Source organism: Echinops telfairi, unplaced genomic scaffold (genome assembly GCF_000313985.2).
Source record: "Echinops telfairi isolate 266 unplaced genomic scaffold, ASM31398v2 ScPeMD7_2;HRSCAF=8, whole genome shotgun sequence".
NCBI classification, from domain to species: domain Eukaryota; kingdom Metazoa; phylum Chordata; class Mammalia; order Afrosoricida; family Tenrecidae; genus Echinops; species Echinops telfairi.
Genome location: NW_022103898.1, coordinates 5,195,054 through 5,221,598, shown reverse-complemented (window position 1 = coordinate 5,221,598; position 26,545 = coordinate 5,195,054). Strand labels below are relative to the sequence as shown.

Sequence of the window (26,545 nt, the reverse complement as noted above, 5' to 3'; positions counted from 1 at the left end):
GACAGTCTAGATCAAATGTGCTCATTGAAAAGTACATTTTAAAAATAACTACCACATTTTGAAAGCCATTTGCTGGGCATTCTAAGCACATTTTCCACATTACTATTTCATTCTATCCCCAAACTCTATGAAGTAGGGCTATTATTTCCCTAGTTTTCGATGAGAGGATTAGAAAGCTTGCTTCAAGTCAAATACTCCAGCACTAGGAGGTGCTGCTGGTCTTACCTGATAGTTGGTATGCTACATGTCAACCCAAATGCAGTGGGGGAAAAGGTGTGTTAGATACTTTGAGGGATGGTAACAATGCTCAAGTAGGTCGAAGCTCTGTTAGAAGGAAAGTGAATTGGTTTATTTGTAAAACCAAATCGGTTCCCTTGAGTCTAACTATTAAATAGCTTCAATTTAAAAGGGCCCTTTTCATAACTCCAAATGTTTTAGGGCCATGACTGTGTAAAGAATAGCTTGACTCTTTACTGAGCAGGAGAATAATTAGCCCATAATGAAAAATAATCCCCTAAGATCTTTCCTGGTCTTCAAGAACCCGCATGTAAAACACAGGAGATGGAGGCTCAGTGAGGACGTTAATCCCCTAGTGAGTAAAAAAACCTGTCGCTGTAGGAAAGATACTACTGCAGTTCTGTTTTCCTGTGGAGAAAGGAAGACTGTCTCAGTACTAGTGGGCGCCGTGTGTGGGAGCACACCCACCTTCCGGACTGGCTATGTAATCCCTCATTCAATCTGGACCCGCCACAAAGACAGACAGAAAGCGCAGGGACTTTTTATTCTTTCGCATCCTAGTGCAAACCAGAACAACAACGGTCGATTGTCCCAGGTCTATCAGAGGATGCTCATTACTGCAATTTCTAATGTTAACTTGTGACATTGAAAAATGGTACCGAAATCAGTTTTAAAAAAAAAATTCAATAGAATGTAACAAAAACCGTGGAAGCCATAAACTCTTGAATTAGGAGTTTTTCTTTATAAAGAGAAAATATGAAAACAGCTTTGTGTGTGCATGGACTTGGTTGTAGAAACACTGTTTCAGCTTTCTCACAATCTGGCTCAAACCCCAGCCCTTACTTTTCGTCTCTCAGGTCCCCCGAATGCGATGTGCCGGGCCTCTTCCACTGTTTCACAGACGAGGCCGTTGCCACACACAAACTGAATCACTTTCTTCAGCTGAGGGAGCTGGGTCTTTATAACATCCATCACCATTTTACAGCCTTTAATCTCTCTTAGTCGTTCATTGATGGGCTTGATCTGAACGGTGTGAAAAAGACTTGATGTAGTAGATCCAGCAAATGAATGAATCCACTCACTATATTCTATCCTCCAAAACATGAGCAAGCCTGACCATTTGTTCGTTCAACAAAGGTTAATCATGGGTCATCAGACACTGGCTAGCCTAAGATCTCCCAACACATACTACTCAAGGCTCGAATCTAGTTTGCTTCACCTAGAGCTGACACGCTGGGCTGCTTTGGAGCGGGCAGGCATCAGGGGCAAGTGTTTCATCAGCAGATGAAGCAGCTGACCCTGCTTCTGCTCTTTACTGGGGAAGGAAGTGAATCATATGCTGGCTGGTAGGCACGGGGGTGCACTGCTTACAGCAGTCTCACCACCCCGATGGCAGAATAGAACAAAGCTAGAAAATGACTAAGTGGCAGGACACCGAGAAAATGTGGCACCCCCGATGTTCTTTGCCCACCAAGCCACGGAGACAGAGAAATACATTCACATCAGCATTTGGGTGGTTGCAGCAGCTAACCTGGCTTCCCTGAAGATTACAGTCTGGAAAACCTACCTGTCCTACAGGTTGGCTAGCAGTCAGCATTGCCTGGACACCAATCAGTTCATTTTGGGTTTGGGTTACCACAGTTTCAGACAATCAAGACATACTTTAACAGACAAGATCTTCTCACCACAAAATAGTGCTATTTGATAATTTTCTTACATCAAGGTAATCAAGAGCGAGGAATGTCTCAGGTTCAGATCTTTGCTCTTTCAGAAATCGAATGCAATCTCTGGCCACCTTTTCTGAGGCTACAACGATGGCAACCATGTACCGGCCAAAGAGCTTAGTAACAGCCAGCTGGTATTTCTTATGAATAGGATGGCACAGGTCCAGCAGTCTCCCAAACTTAGCAGGTTTCCAAAAGGAGAGAAGAGAGAATACATTCATGAGGAATAGTACATTTCACTGTACCTTTGTCTGCTAATACAAACAGAAGCAAGCCCAAAATAGTTTTATCAAATTTAAGCACCAAACTTAAGAGATTCTGTATTCATGTAAAGTTTCATTATCAGTAACTATTTAGGTTGTCACAGTAATGTGACTCCTTACTTTAAAAAAAGAGAGGGACTAGTCTTACCAAAGTATTAACATATTTTACACATCTACAGCAATTCAATAATGCTCATTCATCTGAGGCAGGCACTGTGAAGAGAGTAAACTGGGTACTGAGTAAGATTACTCAACAAAACAGATACCCGCCAATCCCACAGAGCTTTCTGTTAGGCACACAGTCATCAATTATCTCTGGCATGTTCAGTGTGGAGGGACAACAATCACAGGGACAGAAAACATAGTGCACTCTGGGAATGTATAATAAGGAAAAGTCAGGGAAAACTTCCCATGAAGAAATGTTATTTCAGAAGGGATCAAGAATTAAGAGTTCAAAAACTTTACTAGAACATGCCTGAATGCTAATCATCCTGTATTATTCCCAGAATACCTGAAGATTCGATTTTATATCTTTGGATCCCTCTTTCTGCTTATTAGCTGTTTACCTGTTTTATTGACCATGTGAGGCAATCAACTGTGTAGATCATAATAAACTATGGGTAACATGGGAAGAATGGGAATTCCAGAATACTTCCCTATATTCATATGGAACCTGTAACTAACCATTAAGCAGTCGATCGAATGAGGAAATACTGCCAGATTTAAGATGGGGAAGGATGTGCATTGGGAATGTATCCTTTCACTGTACTTCTCCAATCTGTACACTGAGCAAAATCTGAGCAGCGGGACTATGTGAAAACCTGAGCATCAGGACGGCGGCAGGCTCATTAAAAACCCATGTTAGGCACATGACACAGCTATGGACAGTGAAGCGGCCTGGAAGCACTTACTGGTGAAGATCAAAGACTCACCGTCAGCATACATCACAACTCAGTGTACAGAAAACACAATCCTCCCAACTGGACCCAAGAATCATGATATAAAGATCGAAGTGGTCAAGGATTTAACTGATACACCACCCATGCACATGGGACAGCAGTTAGGAATTCTAGTTATGTAATGCACTAGGCAAACACCTTTAAAGTGAAGAGCACTGACTGTGGTAGCAATGGTACAACACTGCTTGATGTGTTTGAACTATGGAATGTCATCATATCTGTAAGAGCGCCCAATAAAATTTTAAAAAAAATAAAGAGCAGAGATGTCCCTTTGAGGACTAAGGTGTGCCTGACCCAAGCTATATTTCTGATCATGTCTTATGTATGTGAGAGCTGGACAATGAGACTGAAGAAATTAATTTGAATTATGGTGTTGGTGGAGAATACTGATTACACTATGGGCCACCAAAATGAATCTACAAAATGAATCTATTTCATCAATGGGTTCAAACATAACAACTGTGAAGATGATGGGCCCAGCAGTTTTGTAGTCGCTCTGAGTTGAACTACTTCTGTTAAGTACATATTAGCTGTACATCATCTTACTCATTATTATCTACCACCTTTGTTCTAATTGCATTAATTTCCTTGCTGTCTTCTCCATCTTGATTAGCTCCTCTTTCCTCTGGGTTGGAAATTCATTGCCAGCTGTGCTATCCATTCTTGCTGTTTCTAATTTTAGTTCACTAAAAGGTTTGTTCTGGATTTACTCTCTTAGCCCTACACTCTGCCCTGCTCATTTGTTTTATCTTATCTTTGACATCTGATTTTATTAATTCGAGCTCTTACTTGGCATTAGAACAAAACACTCATGGGAGATTTTATTCTGCAACCTTCTTCCAGGTGGAGCTCTTTGATTTTTAAATACTTTGTGTTGATTCCTAAACCTAACACAGTTACCAAACTGAATGTCTACATCTTAGCCATGTTTACTGTAGGCAGCTCTGCTCTGGCATGTGATTTTGTGACAAGAACGTGTCCTTGCCCTCAAACTCCAAGGAGCACCAGCTGATGGACTAAGAATTTGTGTTCTACTTCTATGGTCTAAGGACCCAGAAGCAAGGGCAAGTGAGAGCTCAGTGAAAGCTGAGTACTGCTTTGTTCTCAGTTAATTCATATTTTACGCCCAGGCTTCTCTGCTCTGTGAGGACAGATCTTGTCTCTGGAGGGGGCCTGCTCTTTCATTTAACATCAGAGTTGCTCCCAGTGTACCTGCTCTTACATTTAACTCCCACTACTGAGAGGGGAACAGGCGCTTGCTTCTTGGCACGTGGAGGAATCCTAGCAAAGACTTTTCAAGATATCATCCATTTATCAGGTTGGCTTCTGCACAGCAAAGAATAGGTAACGCTTTTCAATCTTTTTTTTTTTTTTTTGAAACTCGAACCCTTCTTTGAAACTCCCTGCAAGTCACGCCCTTTCCCAGTTTGGTGGCTGAACCCACTTTCTCCTGTTGTGTGTCATTTTGTTAGTGTAACAGATGGAACTGTATTATCCTGAAATATGTGTTGCTAATCCTCACCTCTTTGCTGTGGTTAGAATACCATTTGATTGGATACCATGTGGTTAGAATAGCATTTGACTGCCTTTGTTATGCTAACAAAACATGATTAGTGTAGGGTGTATTTTACCTTTTTGAAGTATTAGGGTTTAAACAAGCAAGAGAACTAGAACAGATAGATGAAGACCACTCAGGAGCACAAGCTCAGAACAAGAACCTTCCTCCATAGCTAAGGGAAAGCTTCCCTCTAGAAATGGTCCCCTGAAGTAGGACTTTCATACTGTGAGAAAGCAAGTTCACTTGTGAAAGCCACTCCCAGCACTAGGGAAATAAGGTAAGTCCAAGGGAAAAGAGGGCGTGTGGCCCAGCTTTTCTCCTCCACCTTCACCTAGAAGCCAAACCCGCCTGTAAGAGTCAGAAAGTTAAAAAGGGTCCCGTAAATGGACTAGAGAGACAGAAGGGAAACCAAGAGATTGGACTCTCACGGAGGCTTGAAGGCAATTGTGCTCTTCAGGCTACCGCAAGTGGTCAACAGTGTCAGATGCAGGAAATGAGAGCAGGGTCCACTGGTCCTAGTGAAGAAACAGGAAGACGCTAGGCCCTTGACACCATGAGCAAGAGTTCTGTGACACTGACTTACTATTATTTTGGCTAATGGCATTCATGAGCAGTACTGGATGCACTGTCAGGTTTACAGAATAAACCTTCATTTAAAAATACCAATAATATCTGATGGAAAACACCACCACATATATACTAAACAAACCAAGAACATGAGGTTTGAAATTATGTGTTTGGGGCAGATGATGTGTCCTTTCAGGGTACTGGCCGTACTTGGGACTTTCTGGGTACCATGTCCAAGTTATTGCTTTGCCCCAACAAATACTTATCTGTAGACACAAAAAGAAGTTATATATACATATATATAAATATATTTACAATTTGCTACCTTTGAAATATACATGAAATTTCAAACACAAATCTGACAGACTTATGAAATAATACAGCTTTCTAAAAAGGGTAACATTTTCGTCCCCAGTGAAATCATTGCTTTTACCAATAGGAAGTCCTATCTTTTTGATGTTATTCATTTCTAATTACCACAGACTCCGGGTACAGTCTTCTGAGGTGTTCCAGAACCTCTGCTCTCTTTTGCTGGCGTTTTCCCTCATGGTTATCAATCCCAGCATTCTGCAATTCACTTTTAATAAGATTCAATTCTTCATTGACTTCAGACATTCTTGATTTTGCTTTTCCGATTTCATTCTCCAGGGTCTCCTCTTGCTGGTTTTTCTCCTTTAAGCAATCACTACATCATGGCAACAACACAATCACACAGTAAGGAGACCATTTTGGAGAAATGACAAGATTCAGTGAACTCGGATCTGCTCTATAGAGGGATAGGGCAGCACCCTGCCAACTTTTTTAAAGGTAAGAAAATAGAATAAAATCAACCTCACCAATTACGGCAGAGAGATTTGATTGTTTTTGTTGATTCAAAATGGGGCTTCAGCAAGTTCATGAAGAAACAATGAAAAGATGGCAGATTTTTCCCACAAACTTTTTGATGCCCCTTTGGATTCCTGGGGCCTATAGATAGCTGTAACCAATGCGATCATTATGAGCTTACTAAGAAAATGCCAATTACAAAGAGATTCTTCATGGCAGAATATTTACGCCTTTCATGATGCATTCATTACTTTAATTATACAGTAGCAACACTAAATGAGAGCTGTAAGTTTTATCAGTGCTAAGCGTTTATAGTTCACAGATTTAAAAACTAATTTGCTCTATGGTTAAGTGGGATATTTTACTATACACTATGCATTGAAAAATACTGGGGGAGGCAGAACACGACAGAGTGGGAGCATCCACGTGACAGACAATGACACACCAGACTCTGACACAAGAGGCAGCCGCTGGGGCTCTTCTTGCTATACCTACAGGCATGTCTTTGTATACTCCTCCAGCTTCTCCATTCTTTTTTTATGATCCTCTATTTGTTCTTTTATTTGGTTTATATTCCCCTGAAACATGAAATAAAACTTTACGTCAGTAACAGCAATTCCTAACCAATCAAGTTGATTTATGTTTCGCTATTTGCTTAGAACTTAATAATAATGGCTAGTTGTTACAGATTTGAAATATCTCAAATATTTGCGATGCGATAATACTTTTAAGCATACGTTTTTATTTTGAAAAGGCAGTGTGATATCAAGCTCTGAAGCTACACAGATCAGGGTGCATAATCCTGGCTCCACCAGTTACCAGGTGACTCATCTCCAGCAAGGTCCCTCATAGCTTTAATCTGGCTCCTTAGAAAATTGGTTCAAGGAATTACTTATTCACTGGTTAACATGCGCTAGGAGTTGGAGTTACAATAATTAATAGGAAGAATAGTCAGTCTTGGCCTTCATGAATAACTGAATGGGTGGGAGACAGACAAGGAAGCTATCATGGTAGAGAGTGGTTAAAATGGACAACAGTGCAGGAGCTACAGGGTTGTGGAAACTAACAGGCTTGTGGGCAGAAGACTGCAAATAGGTCTAGTTCTGGTCACTTTATTAAGAATCCCAAGTGCTATGGTAGTCTCCATCCAGTGAGTTGCACAGCAAGGTTGGTCTGTCTTATTCCTTTACTAAGGCATCTACAACTGGGAGTGGACACATGTGGACAACACTGTATGTATACACTGCCAGGAAAGAATACCTTTTCGAGTGGAAAAGGACATATATTTTAGGAACATCAATGATCCCATTCATCACACCTACCTCGTCAAGTGCTAATGATAGAAATAAGGACACAGCTCCTTTTCTCAAGAAACACACACAATTAAAATTAAGAGCTCTCATATTGAAATTTTATTATGTAAATTAAGAATTTACTCCAGAGAGGGCAAAAATAAGGTTAGTCAATGGGATACACAAAAGTTCTGCTTTTGTGGCTGGACCCAGGCAAGTCCCAGGGCTTGTCTTGTGCCTGGTGATTCCTATGTTTTACGGCAGAAAATGTCAAACATGTGGCCCAACAAGAACAGGAACTAGCCCCGTGGCTTATGATTCTAAGGGTGTGGTGTCAGGGCCGGGGTGAGAACCAGACCACATTGGTCCTAGGCATCCTGGATTGGGGGTGCCAGCTAGTCATGCACTGTCTGGGAAAACCAACCAGTCTCGGCACTGGAGGTCTCTGCAGCTGTTGAAAGCGGTAACCCCTCTTGTTTGGGGCATCTTCAGTCCTGTGGCACACCAAGCTTAGTACAGGCCTTCTCCCTTTGGGTATTTATTCCTTCTTCTATTCAACAGACAACAACTACTCAACCAACATTTATCAACACCTAAGTGCAAAGACCTTCAGTGGACACAAGTGTGAGTTCTCCTATAAGAAGCTTACAGCGTAGCTGTAACTAGTATTGATCTTTGTGCAAACAGACTCAAGCCCCAGATATTTATAGATCAAAACCATGAGTAACAAATGAACTCTTTATCACAAGAGATGTGGGGAGAAAAAGGAGGTCAGGGAAGGATTTGTGGTGCATGTGACTACTGAATTTAACATGTCAAACATGAGGTTTTCCAAAATAGAAATTAGCAAGCAAAAATCTTCAGTGTGCATTTGAAGAAATCAGAGAATTATTTTATAATGAGAAACCCACTAGACAAGTGTTTTAAAGTAGTTACAGCAATGTTGTCTTCTTTTTCTCTTTAGACAAAATGCTCTCTTCTGCTCATGATGATCACATACTGCACCTTACAGATGGTGTGTATTTCCTCTGCCAACCCACAGAGAAACTAAAATGACACAGTGGTTATGAAGATAATTTTTAGAGAACTAGTCTTGGAATCTATATGCTCAGGCTTGGGATCAACTCCTGGAATTCCTCCAATTACTAGCTGAGTTGAGTGACCTTAGTTAAGTCAACTCAACCATCTTGTGTCTTGAATCCCTCATTAGTGAAATCTACCCATTCATTCATCGATTGACTATTCAATGTGTTTACTTGGCACAACAAAGTATTTTAGATTCTTGGGATGCATCGATGAACATACAGACACACATCTCCTCTTGTGGATCTTACGTTCCAGAAGGGACAGGTAGGTAATAAATGTAACACTTAAGTTGATGAAGGTCAGTGAAAACTTGTGAGAACCAGAACTCCACAGGACTACCTTGTTGTTCTGAGTCTTGCAAATGTTCTGCCTTTGACAGGGAACACACAGTCTTGCTACTTTTTTATCACCTCTTTTAGTGGAAAACATTTGAAAATCTTTCTCTAAAGGTTTCAAAGTCTGACTGCAGTATGCTAGAAGGCAATTACTATGAGCAATAGAGCCAGAGCGGAGGGTCAGGGGGATATGGACAGTGGAGAGTGCAGTTTTAAATGAGATAGTCAGGGGAAGGCTGACCGAGAAGGCAATACATGAGCGGAAAAAGTCAGGAAGGGAGAGAGTTTAAAATGAGACAATCTTGGAAAAGCAGAGGGATAACCAACCAGTGCAAAGGCTCTGGATTGATTTTCTAGGCTCTTGTAACACACTGCCAGAACTGAATGGCTTAGAACAATAGAGATGTTGTCTGGCAGTGTTGGGACCTCTGGAGGCTCTGGGGAGGATTGTCGCACACTCTCTTGCAGCTTTTGGTGGTCGCTGGCAACTCCTGGTGTTCCTTGGGTAGTAGACCATAACTCTATTCTATCTCTGTCTTTAAACCACCTTCTTCTCTGTGTCCTTGTGTCCTCTCCTCATATCCATTGATCTAAGGACTACCCTAAATCCAGGATTCTATGTCAAGATCGACCCTTAGGTACTTACATCTGTAAAGATGTTATTTACAAAAAAAGGGTCAATTCTGAAGTTCTACATGAACATGAATTTTGGAATGCACCACACACCCTCAGGTAGAAATATATCTGATATAATTCAGGGGTCCATCTGGTTAGAACAGAGCAAGAAGGAGAAGAGAAAAAAGAGGATGTCCTAAATTTAGGGATGAGGGTGAGCACACAGAGATAAGACATCTAAGGACTTCAACTTGGATTTGCTGCCCAATGGGAGCCATTAGAGGACTGTGGGAAGTGGAAGCCCATGATCTGAGATATTATAAGAGACTAGCAGGCTACCAGACAGGTCTAGACAGAAACAAAAATCAAACAACAAAGATGAGGTTTGGTCCAAAGTGGGAGAAGCCGAGTGGAGAAAAATGATCAGATTTGTGGTTGATTTTGAAGGTGGAACAAAAATTTCCTGAAACAGTCACAGAATGGACAGCAAGGTTTTTGGCCCAAGCCACTAGTAAAATTGAATTGACCTCATATTAGGTGGGAAAAATCACATGGAACACGTTTGAGTGTGGAGACCAGAACTTCAGTGAATATTTGTTTCATGTGATGTGTCTGGTCAGCATGTCACATGAAGATGTTGAGGATGCACCTGGATGTATGAGGTCCAGGTTTAGACAATGAACTGGCAGTCATCATCAGATGGTGTTTAAAGTTATGAGACTGGATCAGCTTACCAAGGCAGTGAATATAAGAACGGGCACCCCTCAAAATGGATTGTTTTCCAAGTTATGTATTTAATTTAAAAAAACAAAGAAACAACCTTATCACCTTCAATATACTCTCCATTACACTTAATACATTTGTCAAATCTGTGATTCCATTCTTGGAAACATTTTTCTAACTCATCTGTTTCGATGGCTGACGGCACCTCCCTCGTTTTGTTTCTTCACCTCTTCTACATTGTCAAATAGCTGTCCTTTCATGTCCCTCTTCATTTGTGGAGACAAAAAGAAGTCACATGGAGCAAGGTAAGGTGTGTGGGGCAAGAGAGGCATGCTGGTTTTTGCCAAAAACTGCTGCACTGAGATGGCTGCGTGAGCAGGTGCATTAAATCAGCCATCACAAAAAACGAGGTTCGAGTGAAACTGCTTTTATGACAACAGAGAACCTTCCCAGGCGACGCCACTGGGTACACTCAGAGCAAGTTGCTCAATGTTCACCTAGTGGGGAAAAATGCATACTACAAAAGCTCCACCCAGGTAGCTTTTTCCCCATTGTAGGGGGTGATACCCTTCATATGTACACAAGAGAAAACAGAGTAAGACTGGCCTTGAGATATTATTATGAGAATTAAATGAATTAGACTTACAGCAGTGTTGGATACATGACAAGTACAATAAACACAGGAAGAAACAGGTTCTCTCAAACAGGAGCTGACATCTCCTGAGAATAGCAGCAACAATAACCTGTTTCTTCTCAGCACACCAGAATGAAGACCCACCCTCACAGTGCGGCTGAGGGCTGGAGTCTCTAGTAAATGTAAAGTGCCCAGCAAAGTAAGACATTTTTCCCTTTACATTTCAAATATTCACTTGTAAATAAGATGCATCTGTAATTTGGACCATTTCCCTATTGCCACCCTTATCAGAAATGGTAGTCATGTTTTTAGGATGGCCCATGGAAGCCAACTTAGCTCCCTAATATTAGATAAATTACATTCTTGTTGAATATGTGACAAGGATCATCTAATAGGCCAGATATAAGAGGAATCATGAAGCGAAAGACTAGTGTTTGGTGTGTTATCACACATTCACTTCATTTAACCTTCCCAGCACTTTCGTACGGATGAAGAAATTAAAGTTGGAGGAACTCGATAATTTAGTTATTCACTGAGAATACATTGGGAGCCACGGAGCAAGACAGGATGGAAGCCAAGTCTGCCATACTCTAAGCAGAACCCTAGATGATCTAACATCATAGCCTGTTTCAATGGCCACTTCCTACATAGACTACATGGCACCTCTTGGGCTGTCCTTCATGTTTCCAAATAATTCTGTATTCATCTTTATCATGGTACCTCCTTGCTTTTCTCACTTTACCTACCTCCCCCTAACCCCATTGGACTCAAATGAGTGTCACACCTGATCTTGGAATCTTCCCAGTAATAGGCAACACCTATTACTGCATGACTGTATAAGGACACTTATGAAGTACAGTTGAAGGCTGTCTAATCTTACCTTAGCCCACAGGAAGAGCTACCTAAATAATAATGCTAGGCCCCACAAGAGGTAACCCAGCCACTCTCAACTACTTGCTTATTTTTGACATAAAACAATCCATCTCTATATTGAAAAGCTAGTATAAAAAGGAACTAAATTTAGTGTAACGCTTCTAAGACACAGTGGCACGAATCAAGGTACCTGAATTTCTGTATGCCTCCTCTTTTCAAACGCCAGTCGTTCTTCATCGGCCCTCTGTTCCCACTGCAGTTTTTCCAGCTGTTGGGTCATTATGGCCACATTCTTTCTAACGCTTTCCTTTAGTTCCTTATAGCGATCCAGCTGTACAGACAGCAGTTAGACAATGCTAATTCAATTAGGGAAGCGTGGAAGGAAATTCTTTGTATGACATACTTTACCAGTAGATCATGAATCTTATACAATTCTGTTTTATATACATTAGCGTGAGACCTCAACTGCCCATCTTCTCCAGGTACCATCATGGGAACATAAAGCATATGTCTTACTTAAAGCCATTTAAATTGATCAACGTGGTATTTTCAAAAACTCTAAAAGACGGTCTCAAATATTTTGGAAATGATGATGGCAACATATATATGTGTGCTTAGTACAACTGAATGATAGACTGTCGTAAGATTTGTAAGAGTCCCCCAATAAAATGATTATTTTTTTAAAAAGGAAACAAAAAAATATATAAATAAATAAAAGGTCTCTGCCAGAAATTCATGAAAGAGGGGACTGAAACTCCTTGATAGTCCGATAGCAAGAGGAGTCCTAAGCAAACTTTTTTCTCTTCCTATTTATATAAACGTAATTTTCTCTGGCATATAGATTTTAACAAAAGATTACACAGAATATTGAGATAAATGGTAAAAAAAATTGATTTAGAGAATGTGTGGAAACTCTGAGCTGCATACATGTGGATATGTACTATTGAGTCAATATATTATAAACTAAAGTGGGAATTTATATATCACTTAGCATCTTATATAACCTCAAGTAATTAACCTCCATCCTGTTAATTCAATGAGCACACACAGCTCTTAAAAGCCACATATATTGAACTTTAACATTTTAATAAGATTGAATAGATGAAACACAATTACCGTATCTACTCATGTATAAGCTGAGTTTTTTCAGCTCATTATTAATGCCGTTTTTGTGGTAAAACTAGGTGCCTCGGCTGATATTCAGGTCGGCTTATACCCGAGTATAGAGGTACTTAAAAGTACAAGAAGCATAGCATTCAATTAATTACCCTTTGCAACAACACGTTATCATGCAACCTTATTGAACTATTTTCTAGGACTTCGATTAATCCAAAAAAACTATAACTCCTTCTATGGAGACCCTGGAAGGGACCAACATTTAATGCACTTGGCTGCTATCTGAAATCTCTAAATCAGCCTATGAAAACCCGAGGGAAGGCGGTCCTACTCTGACACACGGGGAAGTGCCATGAGCCAGACCCAACTCAATGGCCAGTGATTGGTTATAAGGAAAAAGCAACTCAGCCTAAAGATTACAATTAGGTTTCGTGTATAGGCCTCAGTCCTTACAATTGAATACCCCAAGGATAATCTCTTGAGAGGCCATTCTTTTAATTTGCTCTAAAAGGAGAAACCAAAACGATATAAAAATAAGGTTTTTTAAATGTTGACTTTTCACCTGACTTGCTTCCAGTTCAATATCTCTCCCTTTGTGTAAGATTTCTTCCTCAACCTGCTTTTCAAAACGTTTCCATGAACCATCTAAGTCTGCCAGCTCTGTTTCCAGGGCTTTTATGTCATCTTCCTGCTTGGAACACTGCTTCTCATGGTCCTTTATTGACTTCTTAGCCTTGTCCAACTTCTTGAGGTGGTGAGAAGTATTTTCTTTTGCTTTAATGTACTGAGGCCTCTTCTGATTTAAAAGTGCTTCAAGAGCTCTAAAAAGAACATAGGGTAAAAAAAAAAGACAAAGCAAAATTAAATTTTATATATACAAAGGGAAATTCTTTTGATTAAACTGCTTATGTTAAATTAAGTATTCAAAAAATCAACTTTCAGAGACACTAAACATGATCAGTGGTGGCCGGCAATGAAGAGGGGGGACTGAAGAGGTGATATGTCACAAGAAAATTTTTTAGAGCATACAAATGTTCTGTATGAACTGCTGAAGACAAAGCATGTGAATAGGCAAGTGTGGTGAAGAAAGCTGATGGTGCCCGGCTATCAAAAGATATAGCGTCTGGGGTCTTAAAAGCTTGAAGGTAAACAAGCGGCCATCTAGCTCAGAAGCAACAAAGCCCACATGGAAGAACATATCAGCCTGTGTGATCATGAGGTGTCGAACAGATCACTGAAGACAAGTGGGTGCATAAGCAAATGTGGCGAAGAAAGCTGATGGTGCCGGCTATCAAAAAGTATAGCCTCTGGGGTCTTAAAGGCTTGAAGGTAATCAAGTGGCCATCAAGGTCAGAAGCAACAAACCCCACATGGAAGAAGCACACTAGCCTATGCAACCACGAGGTGTCGAAGGGATCAGGTATAAGGCATCATCAGAACAAAAAATCTTACCATAGTGAAAGATGGGGGGAGTGCGGAGTGGAGACCCAAAGCCCATGAGTAGGCCACTGGAGATCCCCTTGCAGAGGGGCCTCGGGGAGGAGATAAGCCAGTCAGGGTGCGATGTAACAACGATGAAAATTACAACTTTCCTCTAGTTCCTAAATGTTTCCTCCCCACTCCCACGACCATGACTCGAATTCTACCTTGCAAGTCTGGCTAGACCAGAGGATGTACACTGGTACAGATAGGAACTGGAAATATAGGGAATCCAGGACGGATGAGCCCTACAGGACCAGAGGTGTGAGTGGCGAAACAGGGAGGGTAGAGGGAGAGTGGGTAGGAAAGAGAGAACCGATTACAAGGAACTATATGTGACCTCTTCCCTGGGGGACAGACAACCGAAACGGGGGTGAAGGGAGACGTCGGACTGGGCAAGATATGACAAAATAACAATTTATAAATTATCAAGGGCTCATCAGGGAGGGGGGAGTGGGGAGGGAGGGGAAAAATGAGGACCTAATGCCAGGGGCTTAAGTGGAGAGGAAATGTTTTGAGAATGATGAGGGCAATGAATGTACAAATGCGCTTTACACAATTGATGTGTGTATGGATTGTGATAAGAATTGTATGAGCCCCTAATAAAATGATTAAAAAAACAAAACAAATGTTCTGTTTGACACTGTGATAGTGGGTACATGATTCTATGGTTTGTTTAAACTTACAGAACTTTACTGCACAAAGAATGCTCCTTAATGTATGACCACTTAGTGCAAGGAAGGTAAGTATTCAAATGTGTCAAAGGGTCTGCAAAGAATGCAGGAGCCACCTCAATGACCACAGTTTGAACAATCTGAGCAAGAAAACAAAGTAGGGTTGAATGACAACTGAAGACATAAAGTAAACATCCATCAGTCCTGACTTAAATAATTGAATAAATAAATACCGCTAAGTGGGAAAAAGAGACCTATTTGTGCAGATCCCAAATTAGTGAGGCAGAAACTCTCCCTCAAGGTGGAGCACAACTGCCCTCACGGAAAGTCTGGCCTGCGCATAGTACTTCTTTCCAAGGAGGACAGTGTAGAAAGGGGGAAAAAAGGAGTAACTTTATATTAGAGGAACCTGAAAGACACCCCTCAGCTGGGCAATCAAGGTCAATACCAATAGTACCCAGTCACAAATATTAGGATATATCACTTACGTGGTATGTTCAAACCCTTGATACAATGTGATGAGAATGGGACTTGACCTCAGTGGTCTTTCTTTTGCCTCAAACTAACAATCCCATTTCAGTCATAAGGGAAACATCACATATCTGACCAGACTTCAAAGGTGTCCAGGTCATCGAAACCAAGGAAAGCCTAGGACACTGTCACAGCTAAGAGGCGCCTATGGGGATGTGACAGCAAAATGTAATGTGGAACCTTGGACCAAAACAAGGAAATTGAAAATGAAGAAAATCAGAATAAAGTGTGGAGTTTGGTACATAATTAACAGGGGATACTAACAGAGACACTAAGTGTAGATATATGGGAATTACCATGACCATCTCTGCCATTATTCTGTATCAAAGTACTCTAAACAGCTAACTTTAAAGAACAAACTCAGTGTCACTTAATTAGAAATTATATTCTTAATCTATCAGATAATCTACATAAAATCCAACTGTTTAATATCTATGTTTGAAAACTCACTTTAATTCTTTCTCTGTTTGTTGTACTTGTCTAGTTAACACTCCATGTTCCTTCTTCTTGGCTTTAACTATGCCTTCCTGATGTGAGAGAGATTCTTTTGTGGCATCCAACTCCCTACTTGCATGCTCTAGCTCAATGTTCAGAGCATGAATGCTTTTCTCATTATGATAGAGCTGGAAAAGCTTCAGCTGTATCTTGTTTATTTTCAGTTCTTCAAGGAGATTCTGGTAACGTTCCGCCTATAAACCAGTACAGTTCAACAGTAGTTAGCAGGGAGTCCATTTGAGTCACCCTTTCATAAACTTATCTACTTTACCAACAAATTAATTTTCCTGTATGCTACTGAGAAACAGTATTGTTCCCAAAAACACTATGAAGAGGGCTTCTGGATACACTTGGAAAACACACTGTGAAACACACTCTGAACTGACCATGGCAAGTGCAGTGGCAAGAGTAATGAAGTGACACCTGTTATCCTTGGTCCCAGTCCTGCTTTTGTCTTGACCTGTGAGGCTGGCAAGTCCATGAACATTCTGGCACCTACTTCCTCACTTGTAAACGGAAGGAAGAACATCATCTGACGTGGACGGTTCCTAGCAACTCTTCAACAACGCCAGGTAGAATTCCTGCTACAGGATTTATCTTGACTACTAAAGTTCTCAATTATATATGGAAAGGAAGGATTTTCTCGCTCCTTTCTATTTCAAGTGTTAATGCCTACCTGAGACAGTTTTTTGATCAAAATTTGATAGCGTATCATGCACACAAAAATCAGGGAGTGACCTACATAGAGAAAAAAGCACCCTGCCTCTTCAGGGTGCTGACAGGTGCAGCACTGATGACTCTGAAGCCAAAGCTAGAACTTGTAGGTCTGAGGACAAATCAGGACAGTGACACCAAAATGCTGTAGGGAGTCACTGTATCCATTTCTGCCACACATCTATAGCTGTTCAAAATAGTCTGTTTCACTAAGAATGCATTTGAAAGCAGGGCACATCATTACTAGCATTAAACCCTGACCTTTGCATCCATATCTTTTTACTACTGTGTGAAGAGTGCATGAAATACTTCTGCAAACACCTTTAAGGGGACAGTTGTCTTGAAAAGCACTTGCAGTGACTGCATTGAGCTGTGAGTGGAACTAACCGCTTACTTTGCTTAATGGAACACCTTTTCCACTTAAAAGAACAAGTGACAAACTTGTCAGACTTGGTTATTTTTTAAAAATGATTGAAGGGATACTGTAACCAAATTTGAGCTTTTAAGTGAAAATCCGAATTTTGAAAAAGTATATTTGTCTCAATAAGTAAAAACATTTCAGATGAGAATAGAAGTAATATTGTGGACTTTTGACATTATATAAAGATGTGTGCACGTATTTGGAAAAGCTCCATGACTCAAGTGAACCAATATTTACCAAATAATCAATGCATGATGTTACAAAACCATGTAATATGCGTAACACACTTTCAAAATACAAAGTATGCCAAGACAGTTTAAGAAAATAGTATATATCACTTCTCAGCCTTTTGGCTAAGATCAAAGTGTAGGAAACAGTATAAAAAAGTTCACTGAGGGTAGTTTTAGATTCTTGAATTTAGATGCTGAAATTAATCTTTAACAAATCATCACCTGTCAAATTTTGATGGAATACCAGTTATCTGAAAAAGCTATTAAGACAGTCTTTCAATTTCTAGCTAGGTTATCTGTATAAGGTGAGATTTTTATTGATTTCAACCACAAATTACCAGATGGAATACAGAAGCAGATCTAAGAATTCATCTTTCTTTTATTCAATCAGACATTAGAGATTGCAAAACTATAAAACAATCACTCTTTTAGTACTTTTAGATCTTATACGTGAAAACAATCTCCACTGCCATCTAGTCAATTTCTACTCATAGGAACACTATGTAGGGTTTTCAAGACTACAAATCTTCATGGGAGTTGACAGTCTCTTCTTTCTCCTATGGAGAGGCTGGTGGGTTTGAACCATGTTTAACAGACCAATGTTTAACCCACAGTGCCGTAAGGGCTCCTAGAATATAGAATTATTTATCAGAAAAAGATGTTATTTATATTAACATGTAGTAAGTTTACTATTGTAATTTTCATATGGACACCAAAAACATACTTTTATAATTTCTCAGTTCTAATTTCAAATATGACAAATACTGAGATAAACCATATCAACAACACATCTTAGATTTCCCTATTGATTTTTTAAAGTAAAATGTGGTCAAATTCTAAAAATTTAAACTCACATTTTTTTAAACTCATATTTCTTTATACATTTTTCAGTTCAGTTGTCCTGCCCCCAAGGGTAAAAGCAAAGTGAATGTGGAAAATACAGAAAAACACTTGTAATGATTATGGGGCCTTTCTGATATAAATATATTACTATAGGAAGAGAACCCTGAATCAATACTGACAATTTTAACAGTGTTTTGAATCTGATAACCAAATATTTACTTCTTTATGGCCTTACCTCTTCTTTCTCTAATTTTGCATGTTTGCGCTCAGCAGCTATATTTTTTTTCTTATTAAAATTAAACTGTGCATCCTCTTCAGCTTTCTGTAGTTTTTTTTTCTTTTCCTCGTATTCTCCCAATAGCTCTCCTGAAGTGCTGATTTCTTCAAAAAACTGGGTTCTCTCTTTGGGTTTTTTCAGTGAAATCGACTCTACGGTTCCCTTTTAAAACAGTAAAGTACACCAACATTACCAATACACGGGTGCAGCTCTTTTCCCAAACTACAGATCAGATAAACAACTCCAACTATTTACCTGAAAGACTAGGCAGTTTCTTGCCTTGACTATTATGCCTATCTTCTCCAACTCTGCCAAGTAAAAGGCACGACTCACAGGATTGTTATCAAAGTGAAATTCTGAGCCTCCCCCTAAAATTAAAGAGTCAAAGCTGTTAGAGATCTAAGTATTAGACACATTTGAACAATCACAGAGACTTTAACAAAATCCTTCTTTAATGAAATAGTCAGTTATGCAATATACATGCTAATAAATGCATTTAAAACGCAAACGCACTGCCCTTGAGTCAATGATGACTCATAGCAGCCCACTGTGGGTTTCTGAGACTAACTGTTGAAGGCGGTGGTTCTCAAACTTCCTAATGCCGTGGCCACCCAACCATAAAATTATTTTTGTTGCTACTTCATAGCTGTAATTTTGCTACTGTTATGAATCGGACGGGGAATGGAAAGCCCGGTCCTTCTTCCGCAGAGCTGCGAACTGCTGACCATGCAGATTGAAGCCCAACATGTAATCACTACACCACCAGCGCTCTTAAATGCATTTAAGCAGTCTTCAAATAAAGTGTTTTGAGTGCCTACTGCAAGCAGGGACTAGTCTGTGGCTGCCAACACAAAATAAAAAGTCTCTGATCTCATGGAGGTAATATCCTAAGGGGGAAAGACAGATAAACCAAGACATGCAGTAAAATAGTTACGTGAGCTGTGAAGGGGCGATGAAAGCTTCTGTGTTGGGGAGCAGGGAGTACAATTTTAAATATGATGGCTAGACTTTTGAGTAAAGATCTGAAGGGAGAGAGCTAGGCAATGAGATATCTTGGGGATAAAGTGGTAAAACATTTAAATTACACAGTTACAAGTATACAATAATATTCACTGATTTCTAAAATTTTCTGATTGGATTTGTAAGTTACTAAGGTAATATTTATACATTAGAGCTGTTCTAAAGGGACAAGAATGAAAACAGAACCAAAAAGCCCCACAAAACACACTAAGCCTATCTATAGAAGATCTGTAAACTCTGACAGGCAGAAAAATATAGTTATCAATTTTGTTTATTAAGGAAGGACAGGATTTATTTATTTTAGGAGTAAGTTGAACTTTATTTTATAATAATATATTTTGTTTATTTATTAAAAATCATTGTATGGGGGCTCTTACAGCTCTTAACACAATCCACACATACATCCATTGTGTCAAGCACATTTGTACATATGTTGCCATCATCATTTTCAAAATATTTTCTTTCTACTGGAACCCTTGGTATCAGCTTTTCCCCTCCTCTCCCCTCATGAACCCTTGATAATTTATAAATTATTATTTTTTCATGTCTTACACCAACCGCTGTCTCCCTTCACTCATTTTTCTGTTGGCTGCCCCCCTGGCAGGGGGTTATATGTAGATCATTGTGATCAGTTCTCCCTTTCTCCCCCAACCTTCCCCTTACTGTACTAGTATCGTTACTCTCATTATTGGTCCCGAGGGGTTTATCTGTTCTGGATTCCCTGTTTCGAGCTCTTATCTGTACCAGTGTACATGCTCTGGTCTAGCCAGATTTGTAAGGTAGAATTGGGGTCATGATAGTTTGGGGAAGGAAGCAATTAAAGAACTAGAGGAAAGTTGTATGTTTCATCAGTGCTATATTGCACCCTGACTGACTTGTCTCTTCCTTGTGACCCTTCTGTAAGGGGAGGTTCAATTCTCTACAGATGGGCTTTGGGTCTCCACTCTGCACTCCCCCTCATTCACATCGATATGATTTGTTCTGGGTCTGATGCCTGATCCCATGGACACCACATGATCACACAGGCTGATGTACTTTTTCTATGTGGACCTTGTTGCCAGCTAGATGGCCGCTTGTTTATCTTCAAGCCTTTAAGACCCCAGACACTATATCTTTTGATAGCCGGGTACCATCAACTTTCTTCACCACATTTGCTTATGCACCCATTTTGTCTTCAGCAATAATGTCGGGAAGTTGAGCATCACAGAATGCTGGATTATTAGAACAAAGTGTTCCTGCATTGAGGGAGTACTTGAGTAGAGACCCAATGTCCATCCACTGCCTTAATACTTAACATATAAACATATGTACACAGATCTATTTCACTATCTTTATATGTAAATATATTTACATATGTACATGCTTGTATTTAGACCTCTATAAATGGGAAGGGCAGGGGTTTCATGAATACATTCACAAAATATAAATTTAAAATTTCATTCAAGCTGCTTCTTGATGGTAGAAAATCTACCTACACTAAGTGAAAAAGTTGCATTAGCACATCACTAAGAAAAATATATAAACTTAACATACATAGCCTCACAAAGACTTTTATAACCTCTGTGTTCTGGTAGTGCAGTAGATTAAATGTTGGGCTGTTAACCACAAAGTCGGTGGTTCCAGCCCATTAGTGGTATTGTGGGAGAAAGATGAAGCTGTCTGAACTGCCACAAAGTCTTGAAGTCTTAGAATCCTAAGAAACAGTTCTATGTCCTATAGGGTGGCTATTAAGTCAGAATTGACTACCTTTGAAGCAATTTTGGTCTTTGCCTTCCTGGTAGGTTTCCTTCTTCATTTCAGTGAAATATACAAGTATAAAAATGCTATTTATAAATAGAAATATTTACTATGATATGTGGATTACATGTCCACAGAACTTTTAAAATAAAAAAAAGATATTTTTACAAGTTTGTCTGCTTAAGGAAGAGTCCTAGTGGAGAATCCTTGTCAAACAGATTATTTATTCTAAGATTTGCTATAGTGAGATCAAATTGTAGGCTTCAAAGAAAAATCAAACGACTAAGTGACAAAAATCTACAAATACCTCGAATAATTCTTGTGAATATTTTCTTTTCTCCACTCTCTTCCATGTACTCAATTGTTACACTTGCAGAAGAAGAAACAGGTTTTCCAATATGTGCTCCATGGATAAGTTCTTGAATATTTTTCACTCTTAAATTAGCTGTTTTTTCTCCCATTACAAAACTCAGTGCATCCATTACATTAGATTTTCCTGGGGAAGAAAAGATAGGGCAAACATGGATGCTAGTTCTTAATCATAAAAGTCCTTACTCAGCCCAAGATACCAGGCTCCCAACAAGTGAAAGTCAATTAACCTATCTAAATAGTCCTGTATTGACTATCTAAATAGTCCTGTATTGAATATTCAAAATGCATGCGACATAAAATGTTATGTAGATCACAATGGCAGAGCACCAAAAACAAAACAAAAAAGCAACCAAACTCACTGCCATTGTGTTGACTCCGACTCATAGTGAAGCTAAAGGGCAGCAATGGAACTGGTGAGAAGAGAGCCACCTGGGGCTCCATCCTGCTAATATCAGCAAAGGGCCAGCAGGGAGCACCGTCAGCCTAGCAAATCCCATCAGAAGGACCAGGATAAGCCCACCAGGGAGGGTGACCAGGCTGGAGGGAATCCAGGAAGTGACCATCTGTCATGGCCTCATCATAATAAACCACCTCCCTTTGCTGAACTCCAGCCAAGTAGAGGGCCCTGCGAGGAAGGCCTCATGCATTTCCCCATGCCCATCCCCTTGATTGGCAACATGCCCATTTTACAGATGAGGAAGCAAGAGGCTCAGAGAATCATGACAATATAGTGCTCAAGGTCATACTTCCAATTAACCAAGCTAGGGTCCAACTCAAATCCCTCTGATATTAAAGTGCCTGCTCACCCTCTCTCCCACTGCCTCCCAGACAGGGCAGAGCACCCAGGATCAACCCCAGGGACAAAACTTGGCTTCAGTTTTGTGCGGGCCTCACACGCGCCCAACTCTCAGTAGAGAGTAGGTGTATAATAAATGCAAATTAAATCTGCCGCCACGTGCTTCCACCTGGTAGGAACATCTAAGACCAAGCCCCCAAGGATCTGTGGGGCTTGGGGTCTTTCAGGGCAGAGGTGGGTTTTCATAGAAATCCAGAAGCAAATTGTGTCAGGAACTGCCAGTATCAATTCTGTGTCCCCTGTGTGTCAGAGAAGAGAGCTGTGTGACATGGGGTTTGCAATGGCTGATTTTTTTAGGAAGTAGATCACCAAATTTGGTTCTGGATAAACTCCAATCGCCCAGGGATTCCAAAAGGGACTGTGTTCCCCCAAACTAAGGTTGTCTTCGTGAAGGGGTCCATTGTCATCTCTGCCCCATCCCCGGGGCCTTCTTACTCACTGACACTGAGTGGTTTCCGACTCATCTCGACCCTATAAGGCAGGGTAGAACTGACCCTGTGGGTTTACGAGGCTGTAACTCTGTATGTGAATACAAAGTCTTGTCTTTCTCCCTCAGAGAGGATGGTGGTTTTGAACTGCTGACCTTCATTTAGCAACCTAAGGCAACAACCACTATGCCACCAGGGCTCTAATGGCAGAGAGCTAAGTGATCTAAATGTAAGGACCCAGTAGCTGGACCTAAATCCCAGATTTCCTTATTAGGTATTATCTCACAGTATAATCCTTACCCTAACTTTGCTGAATTTCCATTATGCGTACTTTATAAATATAAAAAACTATGACATAAAAGTATTATGTATCACCAAATTTTCACACACAGAATTTTTTCCCACTAATTTCAAGATTTCTCCAAAGGCTTAACTAAGCTCGCCAGAATATTGAAATGAGGAAAGCTAACAGCCCTAAGACTGCTGGTATCCTTTGAAAAGCTCACTTATCAGGTTGGCTAGTATCTGGGAGTTCGGATTTCAACAGTCTTCCCCTCATTCCTTGATGAGGAATAATGTGCCTCCTCAACTGTTTTGTATAAACAATGATTAATACTTATTGCTTTGCTTGCTGGGAGTCTGTAATTTTTCTATGTGCAAGGCAGAAGGTGCCTACACAAATAAAAACATAACACGAGACTCTAATGAGCTTCTCTGATAGACATACTTGTCACCGCTCAATGCCGGAGGGATTAAGCACATTTGTGTGACCAAGAGCCCTGGTGGCATAGTGGCTATGCATTGGGATGCTAACTTGCAAGGTCAGCATTTTGACACCACCAGCTGCTCCCAGGGAGAAAGACTAGACTTTCTACTCCCATAGAGTTATAGTCTTGGAAACAGGCCATTCAACCTTTCCATAGAGGGTCACTGTGTGACGGCACTAGCTCAATGGCATTGAGTTTGTTGTGTGACTCTGACGTGACTCTTGGAATCTTCTACCGAGTTTCCCAGATTTCACCCCATTTGCCTGTTTCCTTACACGACAAGCAATCATAGCTATGAATACAACTATAAGCTGAGTCCTCTTAGCCAATCAATATCCTAGAGGTGGTCTTGGGAACTCAAGACTTATATGGCAAACTACCAAAAAAGTAATACAAAGAATGTATTTTCTTTGTTTAAAGTTTCATAAACAGCATCTGACCTTCTGTTATATTTGTGTTCTTTTTTGATTTTTCCATACTTTGGAAAGGGTGGCTTTACTCTGCATATCTTCTGCTCTTAAAACTCAATACACAGTGGCAATTAATTGCTAACGGATACTCTGGTGGCAAACTGGTTTAGTGTTTAGCTGCCAATGGAAAAGCCAACGGTTCCAGCCCACTACTGCTCCACGGGACAAAGACGTGGCAGTCGGATTACATAAGGACTATAGCTATGGCTATGGAGCAGTTCTACCCTGACCTCCAGGGTGACTGTGAGCTAGAATTGACTGGATGGTGAAGGGTTTGGTCAGGTAATTATTTACCAAATACAAATGAATGGAAATCACAAAGCTTAAGTTAAAAACTGAAAATGTTACTTCACCACAAAAATTTTTTTTATATTAAAAACCAACAATTGAGAAATTTTGTCAGGTGAAAATAAATGATCAAGTAATGGTTTCAAAATTATCACGTGTGGCAAAAATTTTGCCAGATTAAAAAAATGATTAACTAACAAGCATTCAAATAAATATGAACATAATACTACCCATTAAAATGACCAAGGATAAATACCATATCAACTTGGCCTGTATACAGCAAAAAGGAAGGAAGCTTGGTGGCACTGTGTGTAAATGTTAGACTGCAAACCACAAAGCCAGCAGATCAAGCCCCTTAGCCATTTCTTGGGAGAAAGATGAGGCTGTCTGTTGCCATAATGATTTACAGCCTCAGAAAATCCTATATAGGGTTGCTGTAAGTTGAAATCCACTCAAAAGCAGGTTTGGATTCTTGTTTTACAGCAAAAATGAATACCATCTAAATAAAATTCAATGAATAAGTCAACCAAATGTCTGTTTGGGGGAGATGGCATGGAAGGCAATGCTAAATAAAGTATGACTGGTTTTATGTGATTGTAACTCAAATCTCTAGATTATCTTTGTCATTAATTCTCATGAGAGGGAAGGAGCTTCCGTGGGGTGATGTAGACCAGGGGAGGGGCAGCAAGAAGACTCTGTAAAGGCCACTTTTACAATAACTTTAAGGTATATTCTAGATCATAAAACCAGGTTCCAGATTTATGTTAACAGGATCTGGAATGGTGAGGCTGACTGAACTTGTATTGTGGGCAGAGACTTTCTGGTGGGAGTTCTAAAACCAAACTGAGGCACCTTCATTCATCACCGGTCACCCATCACTGGTTAAAAGATAAAAATCACTGCCCAGTGATTTCCTCAAAGTTGGATAAGGTACAGGCGCTCTGATCTTCCATCACTGTGCAGTGGAGAGCCTGGTCAGTCAACTTTGGTCCTCCTTAGCTTGATTTCTCCCCGAGGAGCCATGGGGCACACAGAAATGGCATTGCCCAGGGTGAGTGCACTAGACCCTGGTGATTCTGCCGCTCTGGGGGGAGGGCGTGTGGGAATTTGCCACCTCAAGGGAACCTACTGCCTCAAGGAAACTGCGTTCCCTGCTTTATCCTTACTTAAGAGGCCATAGGACTGGCACCGAGGACAAGGATTGATGTTGGGACAGACTCCCAGGCAGAGGGCGCAGGGCCAGGCAGGGGAAGGCAGAGCTGGGCCCTGGGTGGGTGCCAGCCAGGAGCTGAGGGGTACAGGGTCTGTGAGAGCCTCGGGCCAGGTCCTGTGTAGGTGAGGGATCTGAAACTTGTGAGGTGAAGGTCTGGGAGGCCAGGGTTGCTGTCTGAGGGGCTGCTGTCTGTGAGGCAGGGTCTGGGAAGACATATCTGTGACTTGGGGGAATGGGGGCCATGGCCTGTGGAGGACAGAGTCCAAGATCGGTGGATAATGGGGTTTGGGGGGGGGCGCTCTCTGTGAGGGGGGATCTGTGGAGGATGGAATCAAGGGTCTGTGGATAATGGGGTTTTGGGGGGCACTGTGAGGTGGTCTGTGGATAATGGGATTTGGGGGGCGCTGTGGGGGTCTGTGGAGGACGGAGTCCAAGGTCTGTGGATAATAGGGTTTAAGGGGTGGCACGCAGTCTGTGAGGGGAGTCTATAGATAATGGGGTTTTGGGGGTGGTCTGGAGGGCGTCTGGGTCCGTGGAAACAGGGTTTGCGATGGGGGAGGGGAGGGGTCTGTGGAGGATGGAGTCTAGGGTCTGTGGATAATGGTGTTTGGGGGGTGCAGTCTGTGAGGGGGGTCTGTGGAGGACGGAGTTGAGGGTCTGTGGATAATAGAGTTTGGGGGGCTGTCTGGAGGGCGCCGGGGTCTGTGGGAACAGGGTTTGGGGTGGGGTCTGTGGAGGATGGAGTCCAGGGTCTGTGGATAATGGTGTCTGGGGGGCGCAGTCTGTGAGGGGCGTCTGTGGAGGACGGAGTTGAGGGTCTGTGGATAAGAGTCTGGGGGGGGCGGTCTGTGGCAACAGGGTTTGGGGTGGGGGAGGGGCGAGGTCTGTGGAGGATGGAGTCCAGGGTCTGTGGATAATGGTGT

The 26,545-nt window shown here is 41.0% G+C and overlaps 1 protein-coding gene and 1 non-coding gene across 2 annotated transcripts in view; both read right to left on the bottom strand.

The window, feature by feature from the left end:
* Positions 1–26,545, bottom strand: part of SMC1B (structural maintenance of chromosomes 1B) — a 54,124-nt gene that overhangs the window by 26,930 nt on the left and 649 nt on the right. The window contains exons 2-11 of the mRNA XM_045290168.1: positions 21,536–21,724; positions 18,727–18,839; positions 18,430–18,633; positions 15,942–16,180; positions 13,370–13,628; positions 11,882–12,022; positions 6,629–6,711; positions 5,786–5,993; positions 1,955–2,140; positions 1,081–1,260 (exon numbers count right to left, since the gene is read on the bottom strand). Coding sequence (XP_045146103.1) covers positions 1,081–1,260; positions 1,955–2,140; positions 5,786–5,993; positions 6,629–6,711; positions 11,882–12,022; positions 13,370–13,628; positions 15,942–16,180; positions 18,430–18,633; positions 18,727–18,839; positions 21,536–21,724 — 1,802 coding nt within the window. The remainder of the gene's footprint in view (positions 1–1,080; positions 1,261–1,954; positions 2,141–5,785; positions 5,994–6,628; positions 6,712–11,881; positions 12,023–13,369; positions 13,629–15,941; positions 16,181–18,429; positions 18,634–18,726; positions 18,840–21,535; positions 21,725–26,545) is intronic.
* Positions 718–850, bottom strand: LOC115870714. Its single transcript, XR_004046858.1, has one exon. It is a non-coding gene; the product is annotated as a small nucleolar RNA SNORA31 (small nucleolar RNA).